The 24,927-nt window shown below is 36.2% G+C and overlaps 1 protein-coding gene across 1 annotated transcript in view; it reads right to left on the reverse strand.

The window, feature by feature from the left end:
* The window catches only part of LARP4 (La ribonucleoprotein 4), a 69,654-nt gene that overhangs the window by 31,518 nt on the left and 13,209 nt on the right, over positions 1–24,927 (reverse strand). The window contains exons 2-8 of the mRNA XM_021704762.2: positions 15,522–15,669; positions 14,786–14,938; positions 12,235–12,310; positions 7,331–7,467; positions 5,394–5,497; positions 1,641–1,751; positions 285–338 (exon numbers count right to left, since the gene is read on the reverse strand). Of these exons, the coding sequence (XP_021560437.2) occupies positions 285–338; positions 1,641–1,751; positions 5,394–5,497; positions 7,331–7,467; positions 12,235–12,310; positions 14,786–14,938; positions 15,522–15,669 (783 nt within the window). The remainder of the gene's footprint in view (positions 1–284; positions 339–1,640; positions 1,752–5,393; positions 5,498–7,330; positions 7,468–12,234; positions 12,311–14,785; positions 14,939–15,521; positions 15,670–24,927) is intronic.

A 24,927-nucleotide genomic window follows, 5' to 3' on the forward strand; every position in this document is an offset into this window, starting at 1 on the left:
ATTGAGAATGTTTTCCACCTTTGTTACTAAAAAATTATTCCTGCTCATTTTGATTATCTTACAAGTTGTCAATCAGAATCTAACTAAAATTTCATGCTGTCTAAAGGTAGGCCTTTGGAAAGAATTGCTACCCTGTCAACTAATTTTCTAGCACATTATATGAAATTTCTTTAAAATCATTACAGGTTTTATAAAATATTATCCATACATGTTTTAAATTCTCAAACAGACAAGCAACAAAAATTTTCTGGTTCACACTAGCTCACTTACAAACATTTTCTTACCATGATTGGCTTGCCCTGAAATGTTTTAACTTCTTCTCTTAAGTATTTAAAAGCCTGTTAACAAAGCAGAAAGAACTTTTATTAGCATTCAAACATTTCACTAAAGCCATCTTTATTCTATCAAGAGTTGGTATTAGCAACTATCTCCAAACTAAACAATAAAAAATTCTGAAGTCAATTCCATTATGCAGGTGATAAGGAATGAAAAAGTAAAAACACTCCAGCTGAAGTTCACACTTACTATAGATTAATGCAGAAAAAAAAAAATGCACAAAAAACAGACCCCAAATTTCTCTACATATTTACAGTCTTCTAAGATGAAAAATTAAAAAAAAAATCAGTGGGGTGCCTGGCTGGCTCAGTTGGTGGACTATGCAACTCTTGATCTCGGGGTCGTGACTTCGAGCCCCACACTGGGGTAGAGTTTACTTTAAAAATCAATCAATCAATTGGGGCGCCTGGGTGGCTCAGTCATTACGCGTCTGCCTTCGGCTCAAGTCATGATCCCAGGGTCCTGGGATCGAGCCCCACATCGGGCTCCCTGCTCAGTGGGAAGCCTTCTTCTCCCTCTCCCACTCCCCCTGCTTGTGTTCCTGCTCTTGCTATCTCTCTGTCCAATAAATAAATAAAATCTTAAAAAAAAAATCAATCAGCGAGTGGTTTTAAAATGCTATTAGATATATTTTTGTTTTTATGTTTCAATGGATTATTATATTTCTCTTTAAGTTGGACATGACAACAAGAGTAATATCATTAATGTCAAAATTCCAATAATCAGAAAGGAAGTTATATATTTATTGTGGGCCTAGTGTGTATATACTAGAAATACCAACTACTGAGTACATGGTTCCCAATCTTTAAATTAATTTTAAAATTGTGTGTTAATTTTTTTATTGATAGGAAACAAACTTTTTTTTTTTAAAGATTTTATTCATTTGACAGAGAGACACACAGTGAGAGAGGGAACACAAGCAGGGGGAGTGGGAGAGGGAGAAGCAGGCTTCCCGCAGAGCAGGGAGCCCGATGCAGAGCAGGGAGCCCGATGCAGAGCAGGGAGCCCGATGCGGGGCTCGATCCCAGGACCCTGGGACCATGACCTGAGCTGAAGGCAGACGCTTAACAACTGAGCCACCCAGGTGCCCCAGGAAACAAACTTCTTAAATTGAAACTGAAAAAGCTTTAGGAAAATGATCAAAAAGGAAACCAATTAAGAAGCACAACCAAGAAGTTGAATAAGGTGCTCAATAGCTCAACAGTCTTTACAAATATTGCTGTGAGCACATATTTTCTCTGTTAAAATATACCACTACTTCTTTTATCACCAGGACTTCAAATCAGAAGAAAAGTTTTTCTCACCTGTTGTGCATCTGTGTCTGACTGGAAAGTGATATACCAGTTGCTATTGTGTGCAAACTCACAGCTTATCACCTTGGGGCAGTTTTCATTCTTGAACAAAGCTTTAACTTCCTAAAAAAGAAAAACTTTAGTGTAAATTTTGAATATGATTTAGAGATAGAATCTTATTTTAATATCAGCAAAACTGAAGCATTTCACTCTTAGTGGCAAGCTAAATTTTCCTTAACAGTAAAATCTCTCTAGAACTGCCATTATCCAAAAAAAGGAAAAGTATGTCCTCCATTAACATTTTCTAGTGCTTATTTATTTTCATGCATTCTCATTCAATCCAGATGCTCTTGTCTACATCAGTCACAGATACGAACTCTGTGCAAAGACAGTTTTGCTTTTCCATAATTGAAACTGAAATTTCAATAACTGAAACCTAAAACAAATATATGCATTTCAAAAAAGATGATAATCAAAACTCAGAACTGTGTAGAAATTTATAAAAAGAAAAGAAAGAAAACAACTGGAAGTCAACATTAAGTATCTCTAAACGGTTATAGAAAGAAAGGAAACATTTACTGAAATCCCATGCAGGGTAGACACAGATTTAACCTGAAAACAACCCTGTTTTAAAGATTTTATCATATCCATTTTACAGCTGAGTAAATGGTAGCTCAAACTGTTTAACTTACTCACACTATGACAAAGAACTGAAATCCAGATTTGTATGCCTCCAAACTCCATTTTGTCTAATACCTACCTGAGTTCAAGGAGAAATTCAATAATAACCATTAATTCCCAAATATTGAAGAATCTTATCAGGTTAAAGTGCCCACAAAATACCAAAATATCACAAGGTATCCATTTTTAAAAAGGTAATTACTAAGCTGATGGGACAATCAACATGATAACAGTGAAGTCTAACCTGTATTCTAATTCCCTCAAATTTTTGCTACACTGAATTAAAAAAAATTACATCTCTACTTATGATGAAATTTGCTTGGGTCAAATACTACTCGAAATAAATAGTGTGCAACCAGCTGAGTTTTGTGACATTTGTGAAAGTGGTGAAATATCACCAAATTCAGTTAATAAAATTCTCATCCAGTCCAGAATTACATTTCTGTAATCACAGAACTATCTGTGGAACTGTTAGACTGCCACCCACTGATCTCTACCTTCAAAAATCCAGATATTCTCCAAATATTTCTAATTCTCTTAAATGTATAATGAATTGATTCATTTATTTAAATCTTTTCATTTTCAGCCTTTATTATTCTTTAGGAAGAGTTATGCTCATAGATTTACTTTCCCAAGTATAAAAAAAGAAGTCTGGATCTAAAGTAATTTGTTCCACCTGACAGGAACCTTTAAGGTCACCACCCCAAATCCCTTATGTTAATTTGAATTTCAGTGATTACTGCCTAGGCTGACTTTCTCTGGCTATCTTAGTCATCTGCACTTCTTTTACTTTTTTTTAATGAACGGTATGTTGCTGCCTTGTTCCTTTTTATTTATTGCTTTTCGTGTGTGATCTATGTATTCAGAATATAAATTACAATAATTATAAAAATAATAATACTGGCTAATCTTAGATTTGTTTTACATGCCAAGTACTGCTCTAAGTTCTTTATATACTAACTCACTTATGTCTCACAATTTTATGAGTTACTTATTACTATTATCCCATTTAACAGATGGAAAAAAACAAAGCAAAAGAGGTTAAGTAACTTATGCAAGGTCACAGCGTTATCAAGTAAAAAGTTGGAATTTAAATCCAGGCAGCTTGGCTCTAGAGTGCAGGCTCATATATCCTACACTGTTTCTTAATAATGCAAATATTCTTCCCATTCTGCAATTTTCCTTTCAATCTGTTACTTTTGACATATAGTTCATAATTTTTAAAAAGAAGATCTATCTAGTGACAGTTTCTTTTCTAATTTCTCTCACTGTTTCTAAGTTTAGGAAATCTTTATTCTGGAGAGTTAATACTGAATGAATCTGGGCAAAAAGATTAACTACTAATGTGCCACATTTGTTAGGTGGCAAGAATCTAAAAATTCTTTTTTAAATGGCTAACCAATTGCCATATATCAGTTACTAATTAATCCTCCCCATCTTTAACTTATTATCATTAACATGGCAACTTAGTGTGAAGTCCTGTGGTTTACTGGTTAAGAAACATAGGCTTTGGAATCAGAGAGAGCGAGTTCAAATCAGATTCTGTCATTTAAACCGCCCATGTGTCTTTAGGCAAGTTATTTAGCCATACAAAGGCTCAGTTACTTATCTGTAAAACAAGAGATAACAAAACCTTAGGCTTTAAATTACCATAAAGTACACGGCACAATACTTGGTAGAACCTAATTACTAAATAAATGTTATCATACATACATTACTATATAAAAGGGTCTATTCCAGGATTATACTGTTTCATTCAAATACTATTTTATTCCTTTACCTGCACCACACCATCGTTATGACTGCAACTCTGCTTTATATTTGCTAGCTAGTAGAATTAGTCTCGAATCTTATTTTTCTTCTTCATTCCTAAGTTTATTCTTTCAGATTAATCCTCAAGTTCCCAAAAGAGCCTATTTATATTTTAATTGCCAGTCAAATCAATAAATTGAGAACTAGTAACACTGCAATACTCAGTCCACCATTCTAAGAACAGGGAATTATATCTTCCTCCTCCCTCTGTACCATTCTTCCAGTGTTTCAGAATTTACAAAACAAAATTTAACCTAGTCACATAATTGATATGAGGGCACTGACTTATACTTTGTTTACCTTCAATTTAAACAGTTAAAGAACACTTAGCTTAATGAGATACCACCTCACACCCCTCAGAATAGCTAAAAGAGAAAGGGGCACCCTCCTACATTGTTGGTGGGAATGCAAGCTGGTGCAGCCACTCTGGAAAACAGTATGGAGGATCCTCAAATAGAGCTACCATATGACCCAGCAATTGCACTACTGGGTATTTACCCCAAAGATACAAATGTAGGGATCTGAAGGGGTACAAGAACCCCGATGTTTATACCAGCAATGTCCACAATAGCCAAACTATGGAAAGAGCCAAGATGTCCATCAACAGATGAATGGATAAAGAAGATGTGGTATATATATACAATGGAATATTATGCAGCCATCAAAAGGAATGAAATCTTGCCATTTGCAATGACGTGGATGGAACTGGAGGGTATTATACTGAGCGAAATAAGTCAATCAGAGAAAGACATGTATCATATGACCTCACTGATAGGAGGAATTCTTAATCTCAGGAAACAAACTGAGGGTTGCTGGAGTGGTGGGGGGTGGGAGGGATGGGGCAGCTGGGTGATAGACATTGGGGAGGGTATGTGCTATGGTGAGCGTTGTGAATTGTGTAAGACTGTTGAACCACAGACCTGTACCTCTGAAAGAAATAATATATTGTATGTTAAAAAAAAAAAAAAAAAGATAGGAGGAAGGGAAAAACAAAGGGGGGGAAATCGGAGGGGGAGATGATTGGACTATGAGACTGTGGACTCTGAGAAACAAACTGAGGGCTCTAGAGGGGAGGGGGGTGGGGGGATGGGTTAGTCTGGTGATGGGTATTAAAGAGGGCACGTACTGAATGGAGCACTGGGTGTTATAGCCAACAATGAATCATGGAACACTACATCAAAAACTAATGATGTAATGTACGGTGATTAACATAACATAATAACATAAAATAAAAAAAAAACCACTTAGCTTTAACAATGCTTAATAATTTACCTCTATAGGCGTCGTTTCAGGAATCTCTCTAAGAATCACAATACAACGCTTATGACTTGGTCTCACTTTCTCGCCCTTCTCATCAACTTGTACCATAGGAGAAGCTGAAATTTAAAAAAGTTTCATTCAAAAGTGACAAAGAGAGATATTAATATTGCCATTAAAAACTATTAATTTCTATTTCCAAGTGAATAAATTAGCAGAGAAATTAAATTGTAGAACCAAAGATTACAGTTGTAACAAAATATTTTTAGATTAATATACAAGAAACACTGTCAAGTGTTATTCTTTGAACAAATATACAGAGTACCTACTTTGTGTCTTGGCACTGTGTTGGGGTTGAAAAACTTTCAGGAGTATACAATACATATCTAACAAGGTAAAATTACCCTGTGTATAATTACTGAATTCTGGATTTCTGGAGATAATAAAAATCAGTGTACTTGCATTCTACTCTTGTAACTGGATGACAGTATTGCATTCTGACATGCGAAGAAATTCTTAAAATTCAAGTCTAAGAAGCACTTAAACCAAGAATTAAACTCAAATGATTATAACTTTCCCTTGATTTTAACATATTTATTCTTACATACTATTACAGACACTGAGAAGCCATCTTTTAGATGCTGATTTTGAGGAAATATTTAATGAAGATAGTACAATCTAACCAAAACTTTTATTCCTAGTCCCTTCAGAGAGATAATATGCCACACCTCTCTGAACAGGTAAGAAGTGAGAATAAAAGAAAAAGGGAAGAAGAGTTGGGCTTAAGTAAGTACGAGATTCTAGCCCTTAGTGGAGGATTCTGCTGGTGTCTTGGCTGATTTTTTTCTGATTACAAGACTGGGTTGTTTTAAGAAACCACTGCACAAACCAATCAGAGATTTCATAAATGTTTTTAGCCCTCTGAGAATGGAAATTTACTCTCATATAAGCCTATTATTGTACTTGGTATATTTAAATTTAAACATTTTCAACAACACATTTCATATAAAAATGAAGAGTGCCTTTATTCAGTCAAGTAGTTAAAACTTTGGTAAGGTTTTGCTAAGAAAGGTTAGCAAGAAATACTGATATAAGACATAAAGACCATTAAAAATGCTTAGAACCTCAAATTCTTTACCAAACTTTAGAGTTTGGTAAAGTCAAACTACAGACTGCAATTCTTTAACAGGTTGCGAAATCAATTTAGGGGAAAAAAAAGTTAATTCCAAACATTTAGTATTAATCTGAATAATTAACATTTCAGTTGTGTGTGGGTATGTGGTGTATGTACTGGGCTATAGTGTAAAATGTACTTCTTACTTGGGTTCAAAAGTTTGAAACAATGCTTTAGAAGATGTGATAATGATACATGTAACTTTCTAATAGCCTAGAAAACAGATTTAATTGCTTATACTTGGAGTAAGTGGGTGATGAACAAACAAGGTACAGAAGTGATATAGAAGCTATATACCAAGTCAGTAAAAATAAAGATAAATTACTGGAACAGAATAACAAAAAATAGGGAGTTAACAATTCCCTGCCTGAGAAGCATAGCTTAATGTATAGAATTGTGGAATCGGGGCACCTGGGTGGCTCAGTCGTTGGGCGTCTGCCTTCGGCTCAGGTCGTGATCCCAGGGTCCTGGGATCGAACCCCGCATCGGGCTCCCTGCTTGGCGGGAAGCCTACTTCTCCCTCTCCCACTCCCCCTGCCTGTGTTCCCTCTCTCGCTGTGTCTCTCTCAAATAAATAAATAAAATCTTAAAAAAAGAAAAAAGAATTGTGGAATCACTATGTTGTATACTTGAAAAAATACATTATATGTCAACTACAATTTAAAAAAATAAAAATAAAATGGCCAACAAAACCAAAAAATTCCCTGTATGATCAGAAATCAGAAGAATATTTAGCTTTTTGACTTAAAAAAATAGCTAAAAGGTATGATTTACATACATCTCAACACTTCAAGAATTAGATCAGGGTCTGTGGTCAGCTTTTTTATTTCTTCCATGTTGGCAACTGTCCAAATTGGGATGAACTGATCACTGTCCATTTGAGATATCAGGTAAAGATCCTTTGACAAATTTTCTCTGAAAGGAATAAACAAAAGCAAGAGTCCCATAAAACAAAGAATTCTTAAAAAAGCAGCTAAAGAAGTGTCTTATTCACTTGACACTTAAACAAAATTATGCTACCAGAAATAACACAGTGAACTATGAAAATACATAATACACAACAAATATACTCTAACAACTTTCAGAAAGTTTCTGAATCACCAAATACATCATGCCCAAAATTCTGAACAAGGGAACTTTATGGAATTATATTGATATGGAAAGAGGCTTAATAAAGTATTATATACAGTGTAGTTCCATCTTATAAACAGTTTATCACTGATGTTAGAATATGCATATGGGGAAAATTATAGCTTCAACCATGAGTTTAACTGTAAAGGATTTAAAATTTCTAAATGTTTGTGGGGCGCCTGGGTGGCTCAGTCATTAAGCGTCTGCCTTCGGCTCAGGTCATGATCCCGGGGTCCTGGGATCGAGCCCCGCATCAGGCTCCCTGCTCGGCGGGAAGCCTGCTTCTCCCTCTCCCGCTACCCCTGCTTATGTTCCCTCTCTCGCTGTGTCTTTCTCTGTCAAATAAATAAATAAAACCTTTAAAAATAAAAAATAGAAATTTCTCAATGTTTGTATTTTTAAAGTATGTTTGACTTTTTATTTAAATTTAATAAATTTAAAACTAAATTTAAAACATTTAAAAGATTCTTTAAGATACATTTCTTAAAAAGATAGAAACACTTCTATCTTACATATAAAATCTCATGTAACAAATTGAAGTAAAATCATACTCATGTTGTCTTATTCACATCAGATCTTTGAAGCAGTCTAGTTATAAACAGCTGGAAGTCTTTGCTTAAAAGCCCCCTTTTCTCAATGACCCTATTTAAAACTGAAACCACCCAAGCACTCTTGATTCCCCTTCTCTTAATTACAGTGTTCTAAATTTTTTTCCAGTGCTTATCACTTAGCACACTTCTAAGTTTATTATGCTTTTTAAAAAAATTATTTTTGTCTCCTCCAGCCAGAATACAGGTTCCATGAAGAATCTTTGTTGTTCAAAATGTATTTCTTTTTTTTTTTTTTAAAGATTTTATTTATTTATTTGAGAGAGCGAGAATGAGAGAGAGTACATGAGAGGGGGGAGGGTCAGAGAGAGAAGCAGGCTCCCCGCCGAGCAGGGAGCCCGATGCGGGACTCGATCCCGGGACTCCAGGATCATGACCCGAGCCGAAGGCAGTCGCCCAACCAACTGAGCCACCCAGGCGCCCCAAAATGTATTTCAAGGCCCTAGTGCCTGGCAAAGGGTAGGGCCAAAGGCCTCTACATTCAAGTTTTATTAAAATAAAGTAGTAATTACTTTTTTAAAATTACAATTACCAACAGGTTGTTTTGGGGGCAAAAAATAATAGAGAAGATACCAGCAAAGGTTAAACTCACTTTAGCATAAATGGAGGAACATGGTAATAACATCTTCATCAAGATATTCTTTTTTTGCTGTTTATTAGAGAGGGAGGGGTAGAGGGAGAGGAAAAGACAGAATCTTAGGCAGACTCTATGCCCAGAGCAGACCCCAACATGGGCTCAATCTCACAACCCTGAGATCATGACCTGAGCTGAAATCAAGAGTCGGACGCTAAACTGACTAAGCCACCCAGGCGCCCCTGTACATATATTTACACAACTAAAAAGTTGTAGCCTAAATCAACTCTGACTTTCAGCATGTCTGTTCTTATAAAACCTTAGTCAAACTTTTTTTTTTTTAAGATTTTATTTATTTATTTGTCAGAGAGACAGAGAGAGAGCATGCACAAGCAGGGGGAATGGCAGGCAGAGGGAGAAGAGCAGTCTCCCCGCTGAGCCAGGAGCCCGATGTGGGGCTCGATCCCAGGACCCTGGGATCATGACCTGAGCTGAAGGCAGACGTTTAACGACTGAACCACCTAGGCGCCCCAAACCTTTTTTTTAAAGATTTTATTTATTTATTTGAGAGAGAGTGAGAGAGTGTGCATGTGTGTGATCGTGCATGAGGAGGGGTAGGGTCAGAGGGAGAGGGAGCAGCAGACTCCATGCTCAGCATGGAGCCTGACGTGGGGCTCGATCCCATGATTCTGAGGTCATGACCTGAGCTGAAGTCAGATGCTTAACCAACTGACACACCGAGATGCCCCAACCTTGGTTAAATTCTTAAAGAAACCGTATCTCATCAGAAGTCAAAATAATGGGTATAAATCACATCTATTCACATCTATGATTTGACTATTCATGATTAATTCCTGATATGTGCTAATAACAATTTTGCTGAGCCACAAGCGTCAATCATATAGTTTCTTTAAACTGTATCAAAGTTCTGAGTAGGATGTGGTAGATCATGACAAACCAGTGCTCCTATTGCAACAACTAAAAAAGCCTGGCTAAATTACAAAAATCACGTTCTGGAGATGAAGGAAAGAAGCTACAAGAACAAAATGGAATTCCAGAAAGATGGTCTTTTTTTCCTGAGGGGGTCTGCAGATACGGGACCAGGGGGAAACCAGCAGAGTTTTAGGCAGTTGCACAGGACTGGCACTGTGAATTGGAAACTAAAGGAGCTCCTAACATACAGCAGAGATCCCCCCATATAACATTTCCTGAGTTCTAAGGAGGAAGGTGGGAGACTGGGAGCCAGGCTAAAAAGGCAGAGTAACATCTCTGTGGTTTTGTGGAAGTTCCAGTGGAAGGAAGAAACTCTCATCAAACACAAGAGAGGTCTCCCCCACAAAACATTTGCCAGATTTTGAAGCTTACAGGGTAAGAGACTAAAGAGCTAATCTCAACCCTCTCAAGAACAGGACTAAATCTCCCTTGGTGTTTCAGAACTGAAGTAACAGAAAACAGACAACTTCCAAATCAAGACTGAAAAGGTCACGACTAAGGAACAGAGATAAATCAGAGGTAGACTGAGTCTAATTACAGTGGCTGCTCAGTCCTAACCCAGCTCAATTCCTGACTGGACTGACAATCAATCTGCTTCTGCCTACCAGAAGAAAGCTCAAATCTTGTCTAGAGGGAAAGATCTTATCACTTGCAGCTCCTAGCTGCTTTTACATGTAATGTTCAGCATATAATCAAAATTTCTAAGACATTCAAAAAGGCAGGAAATTATGAGAGAACCGAGAGAAAAAACTCAAATATAAGCAGACACACAAATGATCCAGCTAGTAGGCAAAGATTTTTAAATAACTATTACAAATATATTACAGAAAATGAATTGTATTGCAGGAACAAATGACTAAAGACAGACAGAAACTCCCGCTTTTATCATTTTATCCTGTAGTAGACTATAAAGGCAAAGAATAAAAAGGAGGGAAAAAAGGAGGAACTATTTAGGATAAAGAATCAATTAAACCTGAGTCAAGAGCATATTATGTGTAAAGAAATAAAGAAGTCTAGGGGCACCTGGTTGGCTCAGTCGGTAGAACACATGACTCTTGATTTCAGGGTCATGAGTTCAAGTCCTATGCTAGGAATTGACCTTACTTAAAAAGTAAATAAATTAAAAAAAGAGGGGCGCCTGGGTGGCTCAGTCATTAAGTGTCTGCCTTCGGCTCAGGTCACGGTCCCGAGGTCCTGGGATGGAGCCCCGCATCAGGCTTCCTGCTCTGCGGGAAGCCTGCTTCTCCCTCTCCCACCCACCCCGCTTGTGTTCCCTCTCTCACTGTGTATCTCTCTGTCAAATAAATAAATAAAATCTTTTAAAAAAATAAAATAAAATAAAAAAGAAATAAAGAAGTCTGTGATAAAATCCAGGTTTCTAGCTTGAAAAATTGGTTTACCGGTCCTACCTCTCACCACGTATAAGAAAAACAGAAGGCATTACCTTTGCATGCATATCCAAACTTCTCTTTATTTTGGAAGGGGCAGTTTTACAATACTGAAGTTTTATGACATCTAAACTATAAATATAACTACATAATTGTTATCTGTAAATAAGACATCTGGAGGGGCGCCTGGGTGGCTCAGCTAGTTAAGTGTCTGACTCCTGGTTTTAGCTCAGGTCATAATCTCAGAGACGGGAGATTGAGGCCCATGTCAGGCTTGTGCTCAGCAGAGTTGGCTTGAGATTTCCTCCCTCCGCCTCTGTCCCTCCCCTTGCCCCATGCACGCACTCTCCCTAAAATAAATAAATAAATAAAATCTTAAAAAAAAAAAAAAAAAAGGGACGCCTGGGTGGCTCAGTCAGTTAAGCATCTGCCTTCAGCTCAGGTCATGATCCCAGGGTCCTGGGATTCAGTCCCACATCAGGCTCCCTGCTCAGCGGGGAATCCGCTTCTCCCTCTGCCTGCCACTCCCCCTGCTTATGCACGTGCTCTCTCTGACAAATAAATAAAACCTTAAAAAAAAAAAAAAAAGATATCTTGAAACGTTTGCCTGAAAGAACTCCTTATTTAATAGAAGACACTAGTAACATAAATTCTATGCCCATCATAACTCCATGATCAAAGGTTACACAAGCTAGCTACTAAAAAGATATATTGAGATAACCACTGTTTTGAGAACCCTAAACCTGAGTATGTTTCTAGGAAAAGTATCCAATACCCAATCCAAAAGTAATCCAATCCAATATTTCATTATCTTTTCTACTAAGACTAGATCCTTTGCATATCCAATTAGAGACTACATCTTTAAATTTAGTTCACTGAAGGAAATTAAAACCACCATTCTTCCACTCTATTTCACAGGTATTTCACATCTACTAACCAAACAATTCAAAAAATGAGAAATCTCAATAAAAAAATATGAATAACATACCGGGAGAAACAGAATTCCAATTGTTTCTTCAGACATTCTTTTAGGTCTTCTGTAGAAATTGCTGAATTACTTTCCCCTGAAGGTAGAAAACAGAGGAAAAAAGTTAATACCAAATTACCATAGGTAGTAAACACTGCATAAAGTTGTACTCAGAATACATCACAAAGTATGCACAAATTAAAATTCACAACAAAACTATTATTTTTAAGTTCAACTGAATTCTAACAAAGTCTAATTTCAACCTATCTATTCTTTCTTTAGATAGAGTTCAGACCGTTTAAAATTATTTTTTTTAAAGATTTATTTATTCATAAGAGACAGAGAGAGGCAGAGGGAGAAGCAGGCTCCCCACTGAGCAGGGAGCCCAATGCAGGACTCAATCCCAGGACCCTGGGATCATGACCTGAGCCGAAGGCAGACACTTAACCATCTGAGCCACCCAGGTGCCCAGTGTGAAATTATTTTATCAAGTAATGAACAAAGCACCATTAATACTAAAGGTACTTGGCTACCCTACATAAAACACTACCCTAAAATCTTTAAAATTGTGATAACTACTGGGGCGCCTGGGTGGCTCAGTCATTAAGTGTCTGCCTTCGGCTCAGGTCATGATCCCAGGGTTCTGGGATCAAGCCCCATGTGGGGCTCCCTGCTCAGCGGGAAGCCTGCTTCTTCCTCTCCCACTCCCCCTGCTTGTGTTCCCTCTCTCGCTGTGTCTCTGTCAAATAAATAAATAAAATCTTAAAAAAAAAAAATGTGATAACTACTTATTCCTTTAATGAAAGCTCAAAGAACAAAAGTAATAGTAATCTAAATTTGAACGAACTAGCTAAACAAATTGGGATTATATATATCTTTATAACTGGTACTAAATCTGATGTTAGTCATACTTCTTCAACTGTTATCTCTTAATACTGTTTTCTTTTCATTCCTTGATTATAGAGCTCTTTACCTTCCAAGGAATATTTAAAACAAACATCCAAAGGATCAAATCAACTCTTAACAACCTTCTATGCCTTCAATCATTTAAACCCAGAACACGAGACTTTTTTTTTGGAACTCAAGCCTGGAAAACCATCACTCTTTTATTAGAATCTTACACAAAACATTATAGACTCAAAGCATGAAATTTGTCCTCTTCTTAAGAAAAGCATTAGTGATTACGTAGGCTAATTTCCTTTAAATACAAACAATAGAATGCATATAAAGATAAATAAATTTTGTGCATGATTTTAACACTACCTTGTCTTAGTACTCAAGATTCAAAGTGATAGTAAATATTAACTTCATTAAAAATGAATATAAGAAGCATTCTATTTCTATGTATATGCAATCGTTCTAATACAAAATCCAACCACCCAAATGTGCTACCTAAAAATGAGCAATAACTTCATTTAACTTTTCAATGTCATTACAGGAAACTTATTAAAATACCAACTGGTTGCTACATTACTAAAACCAACTCTATGTTTAAAGTACCCAGTGGTGGGGCGCCTGGGTGGCTCAGAGGGTTAAGCCTCTGCCTTCAGCTCATGTCATCATCCCAGGGTCCTGGGATCAAGTCCCACATCAGGCTCCCTGCTCAGCAGAGAGCCTGTTTCTCCCTCTCCCTCTGCACCTCCCCCCTGCTCATGCTCTCTATCTCTCTGTCTCAAATGAATAAATAAAAAATAAAATAAAATAAAAAATAAAGTACCCAGTGGTTAGGTATATTATGACCATAGTAGGGAGAAGAACCTGGCACCTTAAATTATTATATGGAAATATCACCCATGCCACTTCAGAAATCAACTTATAAGCTGACAAAACATAGAAATCTAGTCCAAATATTTATAATAAATAAGGAAACTGAGGACAAAGGTTTATGTATCTTGACTGAAAGTCACAGAACAGAACTAAGCAGCAATAGAAAAGAGTATTCCCTATTACATTTATTTTCCAAAGAGATCCTTTAAATCAGAAAAGTTAAGTTAGGTGGTTGGGGTTGGGGTCTTTGGTCCATTTTTAGTTTCTTTTAAATCTCATCCATTTTAAATTCAAGCCAACTACTAACCCATGCTAATGAAATAAATGTGAAAAAAAATATTTCACAAGTTGAACTGTAGTAGAACCATGTTTTTAATACAGCCATTTTCTCAAAATTAATCCCTGCAACTTCACATTTATAAATGCATTTCACACTAACAAAAATAATGGGAAATTGACAGAACTTGCATTGATCTGCAACTAAAAGACCAAGAAACTTGGGCACTCTGAAAAATTATAATTTACGTCTCTTTTAACTATATTGACTATTTTTTCTTTTTATATTTAATTTCATACTCTCTTTTAAAAGGATCTTTAAACATTCTTTTAAATCACAAGTTTCATGTTTGTCCACTTGAACACAGTATTTATAAAAATTATGTAGCATTTCATTAACATACAGTTCTTTTCAAATAAGAAAACAGATTGATCATTGCCAAAGTTTTATTAGAACAATGATAGAATGTAAGGGGAAAAACATTAGTGTACAATATGCTCGTTTTACCAATAAAAGCATAAAGTTTACCAGAAACATCATATATGTGGTAACTCAGATCTTCTGGCCCTAAAATCATTCCATCGGTTGATTCTTCAATGCCTATAGTATTTCTGGTGGTTTCACAAGATGAATACATTACTTCATATTCCTTACACATATCATCTGAAAGCTCTGTATTACCTGTATTAAAGAAAACATACTGAAAGTAAACAGGAATTCTTTAAATCCTATCTTTAGGAACTCTGGGCACTAGGTCTTCTATAATAAGATTTTAAGGAATTCTACCAGTTGGGATAATGTCCACATGGTTGTAATAAGAGTTCTCTTCCTGAGGCAGGTAAGTTTACCATTATGGACAAGCTAAAATGATTATCAATAGTTTAAACTCATATAGCACTATCTATGTACTACCTATGTGCAGCTTCTTTATTCACTTGATTCTCAGAAAATCCTATGCCAAAAGTAATTATTATTGTTTTACAGATGAAAGAAACAAGCACAGAGAAGTTAGGTCACTTACCCAAAGTCAAACAGTGAGTAAACAGCACTGCCAATGATGCTAGACCCAAAGATACAGCTACTATTTGAAATTAGTGACCATCCATTCATACTAAAAATAAGAACTGTGTACAAACTACATGTTAAACATTTATAAATATATTTAATCAAATAATCAAAAGATATACCCCAAAGTTCTATAAACTAATTTGGCCATATGTTTAACCAAAATATGATTTGTACTGATGAAGTATTTAGGACATACCCTCAGGATGAGACCCTGATGTGGCTGCTGTTTCATGCCAAGAGCTTTCAGTTCCATGAGTTACTTGAGTGGCTTCAGTATTTCCAGGAGGAATTTCTTGCCATACTTTGGCATTAGGATTTAAACCAGTTCCTTTAGATGTTACCTGCTAAATAATCAAACGATCTATTTGTAAATTTTAAAAGTCAGTGCATTAAAATTACAAATTTAGATAACAGACTTTTATTTTACTTAAACATGAAGAAAACCCCAATAATATTAAGTAATTTAATAACAAATATTAAATAATATTTTAAAGTTTTGGGCTCATCTTGAAAATAAATCTTTTTAAGGAGATAGACTTGAAATGTACATGTATAAAATTTAGCTACCTATACAATAAGAAACATATCTCTATAAACGATTAACACAGAAATGCTGCTTTACCCTAATATACTTGCAAATGTCATAAAATGTATTCAAACTATTCACTGATCTTTGGCATTATTTTTTTGTGTATTTACATCAAATTATCTGGAATGATTTTCCAGGGAATGTAATTTTTATTGCCATCTATGCTGTTGACAGACCTTTGAGTCTGAATGATTCTATCACTGGAAATTTTTCCCAAGTCAAAAACAGCAATCTGGGGTGTCTTGCTGACTCAGTTGGTAGATAGAGCATGCAACTCGTGATCTTGGGGTCATGAATTCAAGCCTCACGTTAGGTGTATAGATTACTTAAAAATACAATCTTAGGGCACCTGGGTGGCTCAGTTGGTTAAGCGACTGCCTTCGGCTCAGGTCATGATCCTGGAGTCCCGGGATTGAGTCCCGCATCAGGCTCCCTGCTCGGCAGGGAGTCTGCTTCTCCCTCTGACCCTCCTCCCTCTCATGCTCTCTGTCTCTCATTCTCTCTCAAATAAATAAATAAAATCTTAAAAAAAAAAAAATACAATCTTAAAAAAAAAAACCAACAAAACAGCAATCTGCCTTATATTAGATTGTACTTTTCCATTTGTCCTGAAAGTGTATAGTCTTAATGTCCACAACATAACTAATTGACATTTAAAGTAATCTTCTGCATACATCATTTAATCACAGACATGTAGAGGTGAAAAGCAGAAACGGATCAGGTTGTGGGGAGTGGAGAAGAGTATTCAAAAAGTAAAAGCAGGGGAAGAAAGCAGGATGCACAAATACACTTTTACCTCATTCAACCAAACAACAGGACTTGATCCTTCTCAAGTACATTAATGACCTTTCAAAAAGTTTACACTGTGTCTAGAAAATTACTTTTAACTGTCCTCTCAGCCTTAGGCCTCTCCCCTGGATGGCAGGCACCAGAAGGTTGATTCAAAGGGCAAAGAAGTAATTATTCAAGTTTATGACCTGCAGATACTGGGAATTCAGCTTTCATGAAAAATAACTGGCACACACTGAATTTATCATTTAAATTTGTCAGAAATTCTGTCTACCTGGAGGGCTCATGGGGTGACTAAAAAAAAAAAAAAAAAGCCTTTAAGGTATCACCAACACTAAACATGGCAACCAAAGCAGGACTCTGGGTAGGCAGAACTGCAGAGCTCCCAGATAGAATTGCTGAGAAGACAGTTTTTGAGAGGCCTGACTGTACTTCTGCAATTAATTATGTCCATGAAATTCCCCTGCAATCTTTTAATCTAATAAACCATTATTTTACATGAGTTTTGAGTTTCCATACTGTGCAATAGGACCAACATGACTTACATGTATGAACCAATGAAACATTGTTTCCTTGTTACAGCTTGACATATATTTTTTGATTGCTTCCTTTTATCAACTGAAACATAATCTGGGAAAAAGGAGAAAGCTCAAACACAGTGTCCTTTTCCTTTTTTTTTTTTTTTAAAGATTTTATTTATTTATTTTTTTAATTTAATTTTTTTTAATTTTCTTTTAAAGATTTTATTTATTTATCTGAGACAGAGAGAATGAGAGAGACAGAGAGCACATGAGAGGGGGGAGGGTCAGAGGCAGAAGCAGGCTCCCCGCCAAGCAGGGAGCCCGATGCGGGACTCGATCCCGGGACTCCAGGATCATGACCTGAGCCGAAGGCAGTCGCTTAACCAACTGAGCCACCCAGGCGCCCTTAAAGATTTTATTTATTTATTTAACAGAGAGAGACAGCGAGAGAGGCAACACAAGCAGGGAGAGTGTGAGAGGGAGAAGCAGGCTTCCCGCTGAGCAGGGAGCCCGATGTGAGGATCAATCCCAGGACCCTGGGATCATGACCTGAGCCAAAGGCAGACGCTTAACGAATGAACCACACAGGCGCCCCCAGAGTGTCCCTTTCCATGTCAAGGTTCATTCATCTCTTGGGAGCAAGAGGTGAGCCTTAAAATGGTGGTGGCAGTGGGTAGTATTTTATTGTTGACACTGTTTAGAATGGTCAGTTATAGGATAATAACAAGCATAGCCCTTTTAGTCAATTTCATTATTGTTTTAAAAATTCTCTATAGATAATATACCCCCTTTCTGCCTTTACTACGGCAATACCCTCCCAGAACTTTGCCTCTGGAGCTAAGCTGATTTTGATTTAGTAATTTAAGTATATAGCTTAATGGCAGGAAAGAACTGTGAAGAGCTTGTGATAGCTTAGCCTTCCTGTTAGTGAACAGCATTTAATTGTATATTAAGCACTTTAATAGAATAAAATGTATTTACAAACTTACCCTCCATCATTTTCCTCAATTCTGAGAATACCAGTTATGTCTCTACCCAAGGAAATGGCAATTAACAAAGACTACAGCTTTCAGAAAGAGAAATCAAATTTCTGAGTCTTGATAAATTCAATGAAAGAATTAAAAAAATTCATTTAATAAGATTTGTACATGAAGAAGATAAAGCAAATGAGGCAAATACTAGAAATACCCCTCATTTATAGAACTGTTATGCAGAGTAGCATGTGGCTTTAATAAAGCAAAAGAGAATTATTTCAAGGTAGTTAATAATTACTACCTAAACATACAATGGTTAAGGCTCTACAGTCATACCTGAATTCAAAACCCAGCTCTGACATTAACAATTTTTTAAAAATATTTTATTTATTTGACAGAGAGAGAGAATGAGAGAGCACAAGCACAGGGAACAGCATAGGCAGAGGGAGAAGCAGGCTCCCCACTGAGCAGGGAGCCCGATACGGGGGTTTGATCCCAGGACCCTGGGATCATGACCTGAGCTGAAGGCAGACGTGTAACTGACTGAGCCACCCAGGCAAGCCTGCAAACTCATTCTTTTTTTTTTAAATGTTTTATTTATTTATTCATGAGAGTCAGAGAGAGAGAGAGGCAGAGGCAGAGGGAGAAGCAGGCTCCCCGCCCAGCAGGGAGCCCGATGCGGGACTCGATCCCAGGACCCCAGGATCACGACCTGAGCCGAAGGCAGACGCTTAACCATCTGAGCCACCCAGGCGCCCCTGCAAACTCATTCTTTAACAGAGACCGTATAAAATGGTGCGCCTCATATTCTCACATACTAGCATTATTTGTAAGAGCCAACAAATGGAAATAACCCAAACAAACAAGGAATAAGGGAAATCATGACACATTCACTAGGTAAAGTATGACACAGCCATTCAAAATTATAAAGATACATCACCATATTTTATAAAATCTAAAGGGGTACTACTATATCAAAGAAAAAATTGCTGTTTATTAAACTATAACATCAAATATTGTAAGATGTATCCCAGTTTCCAGAGAAATTACAATGTGCAACAACGTGCATGGTAGGGTTGATGAAATATGAAAACATCAAAATGGAAAATGCTTTCACAAAATGAAGTGGAAAAAAACATAACCACCACAGTAACAAAAGCAAATATGTTAAGCAAATCTGTGGGTTGGGAATTAGTACTTATATTACTATCTCCCTTTTCCAGATTATCCTATATGTGAAATAATATATCCAACTAAAGACAAACAGAGATTAAGTATGAAGTTAGTATTAACCACAAATGATTACAGCTCACAGATTATTACAATTGCAAAAAAATACATAAGCATGGATATGGGCTAGAGGGGAACATGATCTGCTGCAATACTCAGATCAGGGATTTTTTTTCTCTAATAAAGCATTCTATTGAAATATTACCTTAAATCCTGAGTCATAAAAAAATATAAAACTTAAAAAACCTTTTTTTCAAATGATAGCATGAATGTTACACTGTGTAGTACATTAACATCAAAGATTATTTTATGTATTTTGTGCCTGTATATATATAATATATACTGTTTTAGTTTTATACCACTCAATATTTTATTAAATTTACAAAAATGTTGATGATTTTCTTTGAACATCATTCTTTCTCACATTTCACACCTTTCTTCTGGAATCATGTCCCTTCTTCCGCAAGGACATCATTCACATTTTTTTTAGTCAATTCTTAAGTTGTGGCTTCTCTGAAAATGCCTTTATTTTTACCTTCTACCTCTGCTGTATAAAGACTTTTTTTTTTTGTATAAAGAATTATGAGGCACATATTCCCTTTCAGCATATTAAAGATATCCCCACTGCCTTCTGTTTTGTATAGAAGTTGCTGATCACTCTAGCGGTCATTCTTAATCTCTTTCCTTAAATTTTGTCAATGGTGATTTGCAGTTTTACAATCACCAGTTTAAGTGTGAAATTCTTCTTTAATCCACTTGGGATTCACTGAGATCTGAAATCTGATGCATCAATTCTGTAAAATTCTCAGTCATTAAGCTCTTCAAACTCTGCCTTTTCATCAACTAACTAGCTCTATGGTTTCCTTCTGGAATACCAATAAAATATTCATACCTTCTCATACTATGTTCCAGCTCTCTTTGTATTAATCTCTCCTGTTTTCCATTTCTCTAGGAAATTACATCCCAAGCGATTTCTTAAGTTCTTTCTTCCAGTTTATCAATTCTCTCTTCATCTGTTTCTAAGATGAATTTAATTTGTCCACTAAGTTTCTAAGTTCTTTTTAAATAATTTTCATTTCTTAAAATTCTTTTTGGTTCTTTTATCAAATCTATCCGACCACTGCTTTGTTTCTTTCCTTTACTTTTTTTTTTAAGAGAGGGAGAGAGAATCTTAAGCAGTCTCCACACCCAGCATGGAGCCTGATGTGGAGCTGGATCTCATGACCCTGAGATCATGACCTGAGCTGAAATCAAGAGTCAGATACTTAACCTACTGAGCCACCCAGGCACCCCTGTTTTGTTTCTTGATCATCTTTTCAGTAACTTCCTTCAAGCATATTAAATATTCTTATTTTATAGTCTGTATTTGATAATTACAATATCTGCAATCTTTGAGGGTTTGCTTTTGTGATCTGTTGTTTCTGCTAAACCATGCTCATGATGACTTACCTGCTTTATGATTTTATATTGTAAGCCCGTTTTCCTTGGAACTTTATTTGTGGGAATTCTGAAGACTATATTTAAAATAAGCTCTTTAGGAGAGGATTTGTTTTCCCTCTGCTAGATGACTGTATACTAAAACTACCCATCTGATATTCCTTTAATTTTCAACATGTTTTTTGGATGTTTTTTTTTTTTGTAATAACACATAGTGTGAATTTTCACTCTACTTTGGCAAAAAGAGCATCTGTGGTTAGAATTATTAGGGAAGATCTCTGCCTCACCAATCCAGACCCAAAGCGAAACTGACAAGTTGCCTTTTCTCTGGGAAAGTTTGCTTTTTTCCCCCTAGTTTACCTTGTGTCCTGTCTCTAAGCATTGCCCGTTAAAACCAAAGCTCTGGGCCACTAAGAACCAACAGATACATTAAGAGTAGCCCCTGCATTTATGACCTGCTTACCTCTTGGATGAGTAATTTTTTTTTATTAATTTTGGTCTGAAGATTTCATTTGCTTTCTTAACAGCTTAAAGCTCTGCTTAAAAAAAAAAAAAAACTTTTTAAAAAAATATTTTAACCGACATTTTCAGTCGTTTTCCAGATCATTTAATTCATATTTCCTAAAAAAAGAAGTATTAATTGTCTCAATGAAGCTAAATTTAGAGTAATTCCAACAACTGAAAGACAAGTATAGTATAACAACAACAAAAAACTAACTTTATTCTGCCACTCAATAATTATGCAATTACTGGCCCCAGTCTCTTCATTTTTAAAGACATAATGCCTACTCTACCAAAATTCCTTATAGTTTTTACATACCTTGGGCACCTAACGTTATTTATTTTGGTCATTACTTCCTCTCTCTCTCTTATTATTTGTACATACCTCTATTTTACTAAACACTGTAATAGTTTATTTAAATATGTGCTCTGAATCTAGGCAGTGGGCTCAAGGAAGGCAGAAACTAGGTCTTCCTATTCTATTTCAGCTATTAATACAAACCAGGCTGAGAGTAGATCAACTGTCTACTTGAATGAAATAGCACAGGCATATGTGCAAAAAAAGAATTTTTAGCACTTTACTCTTCAGAGGTGCTACAAGATGACAGTTGATACAATCTCTTTTTTTTCCATGTGGACTGAGTTTAAAATGAAGTCTAATGTTGAAGTGCTTCCTGGTTTTTGGTTTCAGAACTGCTAAGGCTTTTATAATAATATCAAAATCAGTAACAGAATGCCAAACCATGCAGAGGAGCAAAAGCATCTCTGAAAGTAGTGGCATTTGAATAATCACAGCAGTATCTTAGTTTAGAGGTATTAATTCACAATACCATGTTATACCATAATTAATTAGCTCAGGGAGGAAACCAACTAGTTTTCTTATAGTACCAGGTAGCCACCCTCCCACCCCAGGTACCAAGGTATTATTTAAAAAATCTGAAGTTGCAATTTTAGAAAGCAACTCATCTTTACATTTGCCACTATGCAGACACGTGAACAATGCCTGCTGTACGAAAAGTATCTTACCAAGGATTTTTAGCAGTCAATATTCAGAATCCACTCTAGGTAAATTAACAGAAAGGTAATTTATTAAAGGATAGTGTCACTGCCACTATGTCACTGAAAGGGCTGAAAATGGGTGCAAAGATAACATCACTCAAAATAATGAAGTGGCTTAATGAGGAAATCACTATCCCTGCCACCACCAAGCGCTAAATGCCAAAATTCAAATCCATTACCACTGCAAGGATCAAAACCACTTCCTCTTTAGGAACTTAACCTTGAAACCTCCACTTAAAGCTGCCACTCCTTCCTGCAAAATCGAAAGTTATGAATAGAACCCTCATTTCCTTACATTGTGTATTTTCAAGCAAAAGTGATCTGTGGGTGTGTCTGACTTAGTGGCTCTTAATGTTATTTAAGATGCATCCATCTAGATACAAGAGCATCTGGGAATTTGAGTTTTGACTAGTACATACACTGGAGAGGCCTGTCTCACAATATGGGCATTTCTGCAAATATAGAAAGCTACTCAAAAATTGGGGCTCCAAATATGACAAATATTCACTGTAAGAGATTAAGGTTAATATTTAAGATACAAAATGTATTATGTCATATATACTTAATTTGTAAATAATTACCCAAATATTGTGGGATTACTATGAAAAATTTACCTTTTACTGATGGGATGCACTATTTCTTTTTTTTTTTTTTTTTAATTTTATTATTTTTTAAAGATTTTATTTGAGAGAGAGAGAGAGAGAGAGCGTGTGCAAGCGAAGTGCACACGAGTGGGGGCAGGTGGAGAATCTTGAGCACAATCCATGCTGAGTGTGAGCCCAACACAGGGCTCAATCTCATGACCCTGAGATCATGACCTGAGCTGAAACCAAGAGTCAGCCACTTAACCAACTGAGCCACCCAGGCGCCCTGAATTTTTATTTTCATTCCAGTTTAGTTAACATACAGTGTTGTATTAGTTTCGGGTGTACAATATAGTGATTCAATAATCCTATATTCTCAGTGCTCATCATGATAAGTATCTCCATCACCTATTTCACCCAACCTCCCCCACCCCCATCTTTGTTAACTTATCAGTTTCTTCTCTATATTTATTTTTTTTGTTCTCTATATTTAGATTAAATAATGAGAACAGATTTTGTGACCATGAAGTTTCAATGTTTCATTACATTTTTACAATCAGAAGTGTTTAAAAATATTCAAACTCCTCATTCCTAGGTGAGAGCAGAAACTGACAAAATCAAGGAATAAAAAATGACAGACTGTCTTATAAGTGATTTTAGATGTTGCTATATTTTGTGTCAGAAATCAGTTACTCCTTTGGAGATCACACATAATTACTCAAAGCTCAACCTCTGGTAGGCTTCCCAATTTAGCCAAACAAATTATTATAATCTCCATATAGCTAAAGATATAAAGAGTGATGTCCCTATGTGTTTAATGCAATTCAAAGAAATATGCTCCAAAGAATCAGTTTAGATTTTAAACAGAGTAGAGAATATAAAAACCAAATGCGTTTCAGTGCAGGTGGTGATGGGAAAGAGCCCATCTCACTTCAGGGGCAAGAAGAGACTGAGATCAGGGGCCAGAGTCAGGAGTGAAGGGGCTGTTGCTCAGACAGTGCCAAGAAATTCCTGGTAAGCTCAGGTGTTATCCTACCACACAGCAAAATTAATTTGTGATACTGAGAAAGAAAGCTTGTCCTTCTTTTACTGAGAACTAAGTGCTTGGCAGGACTGTGTTGGCACAATGGCTGTTATGTGCTTTTCCACCCACCTCCTGGAATGCCTGATCTTCCTACCTTCTGAGGCACTAATGGTTTGCCCATGCGAAGTCCATACCCTAAGCATGTGAGGATAGAAAAAAATCAACTCAATAACTGAAGGACCAGAGCCCATTTCTGCAAACTTGGGGGGTCAGCCAGGAGTAAGACAGAGCCCCCAAATTACCACTACCTCTACCACTGAAGTAAAGATACAGAAAATCTGTGACAGCCTGATGCCTTCCTGCACTGTCTGAAGTCAGGATCAGTGCTCCCAAGTATTGCTAATGGATGTTCCCCTTTGACTCAGCCCACTGATATTTCTTACTCCAAGAATACCAAGCTTGCCCAAGGAAAAGGGGATACACTATTTCATTAAGTATTTAATAATAAATCAAGATAATTAATTAGATACCTTTCAGCAGCATACTATCCATAAATCTGATGTGTCCCTTGCTAATGGTACCAAGAATAATCAAAGTGTAAAGTCTATAGCATATAGACAAGCAGTACTCCTGGGAATATTTGTATTTTTCACCAGACTAGTTAAGAGCATACACTTTAAAAGCCATTAATGTACACAAAAACACACATATAAGGATGTATATATTCCTTAAGTGAAAGGCTAAAAACAAATATAAATTTCTATCTATAGGTAAATGGTTAAATAAAATGTAGTATACTTTGTAACAGGAATACTATAAAAGGGAAAAAAAAGGATAGGCCTATATTTACTAACTGAAAAAAATCAAGTTGCAAAACAAGCACTTTATCATTTA

Source organism: Neomonachus schauinslandi, chromosome 5, assembly GCF_002201575.2.
Source record: "Neomonachus schauinslandi chromosome 5, ASM220157v2, whole genome shotgun sequence".
NCBI lineage: Eukaryota > Metazoa > Chordata > Mammalia > Carnivora > Phocidae > Neomonachus > Neomonachus schauinslandi.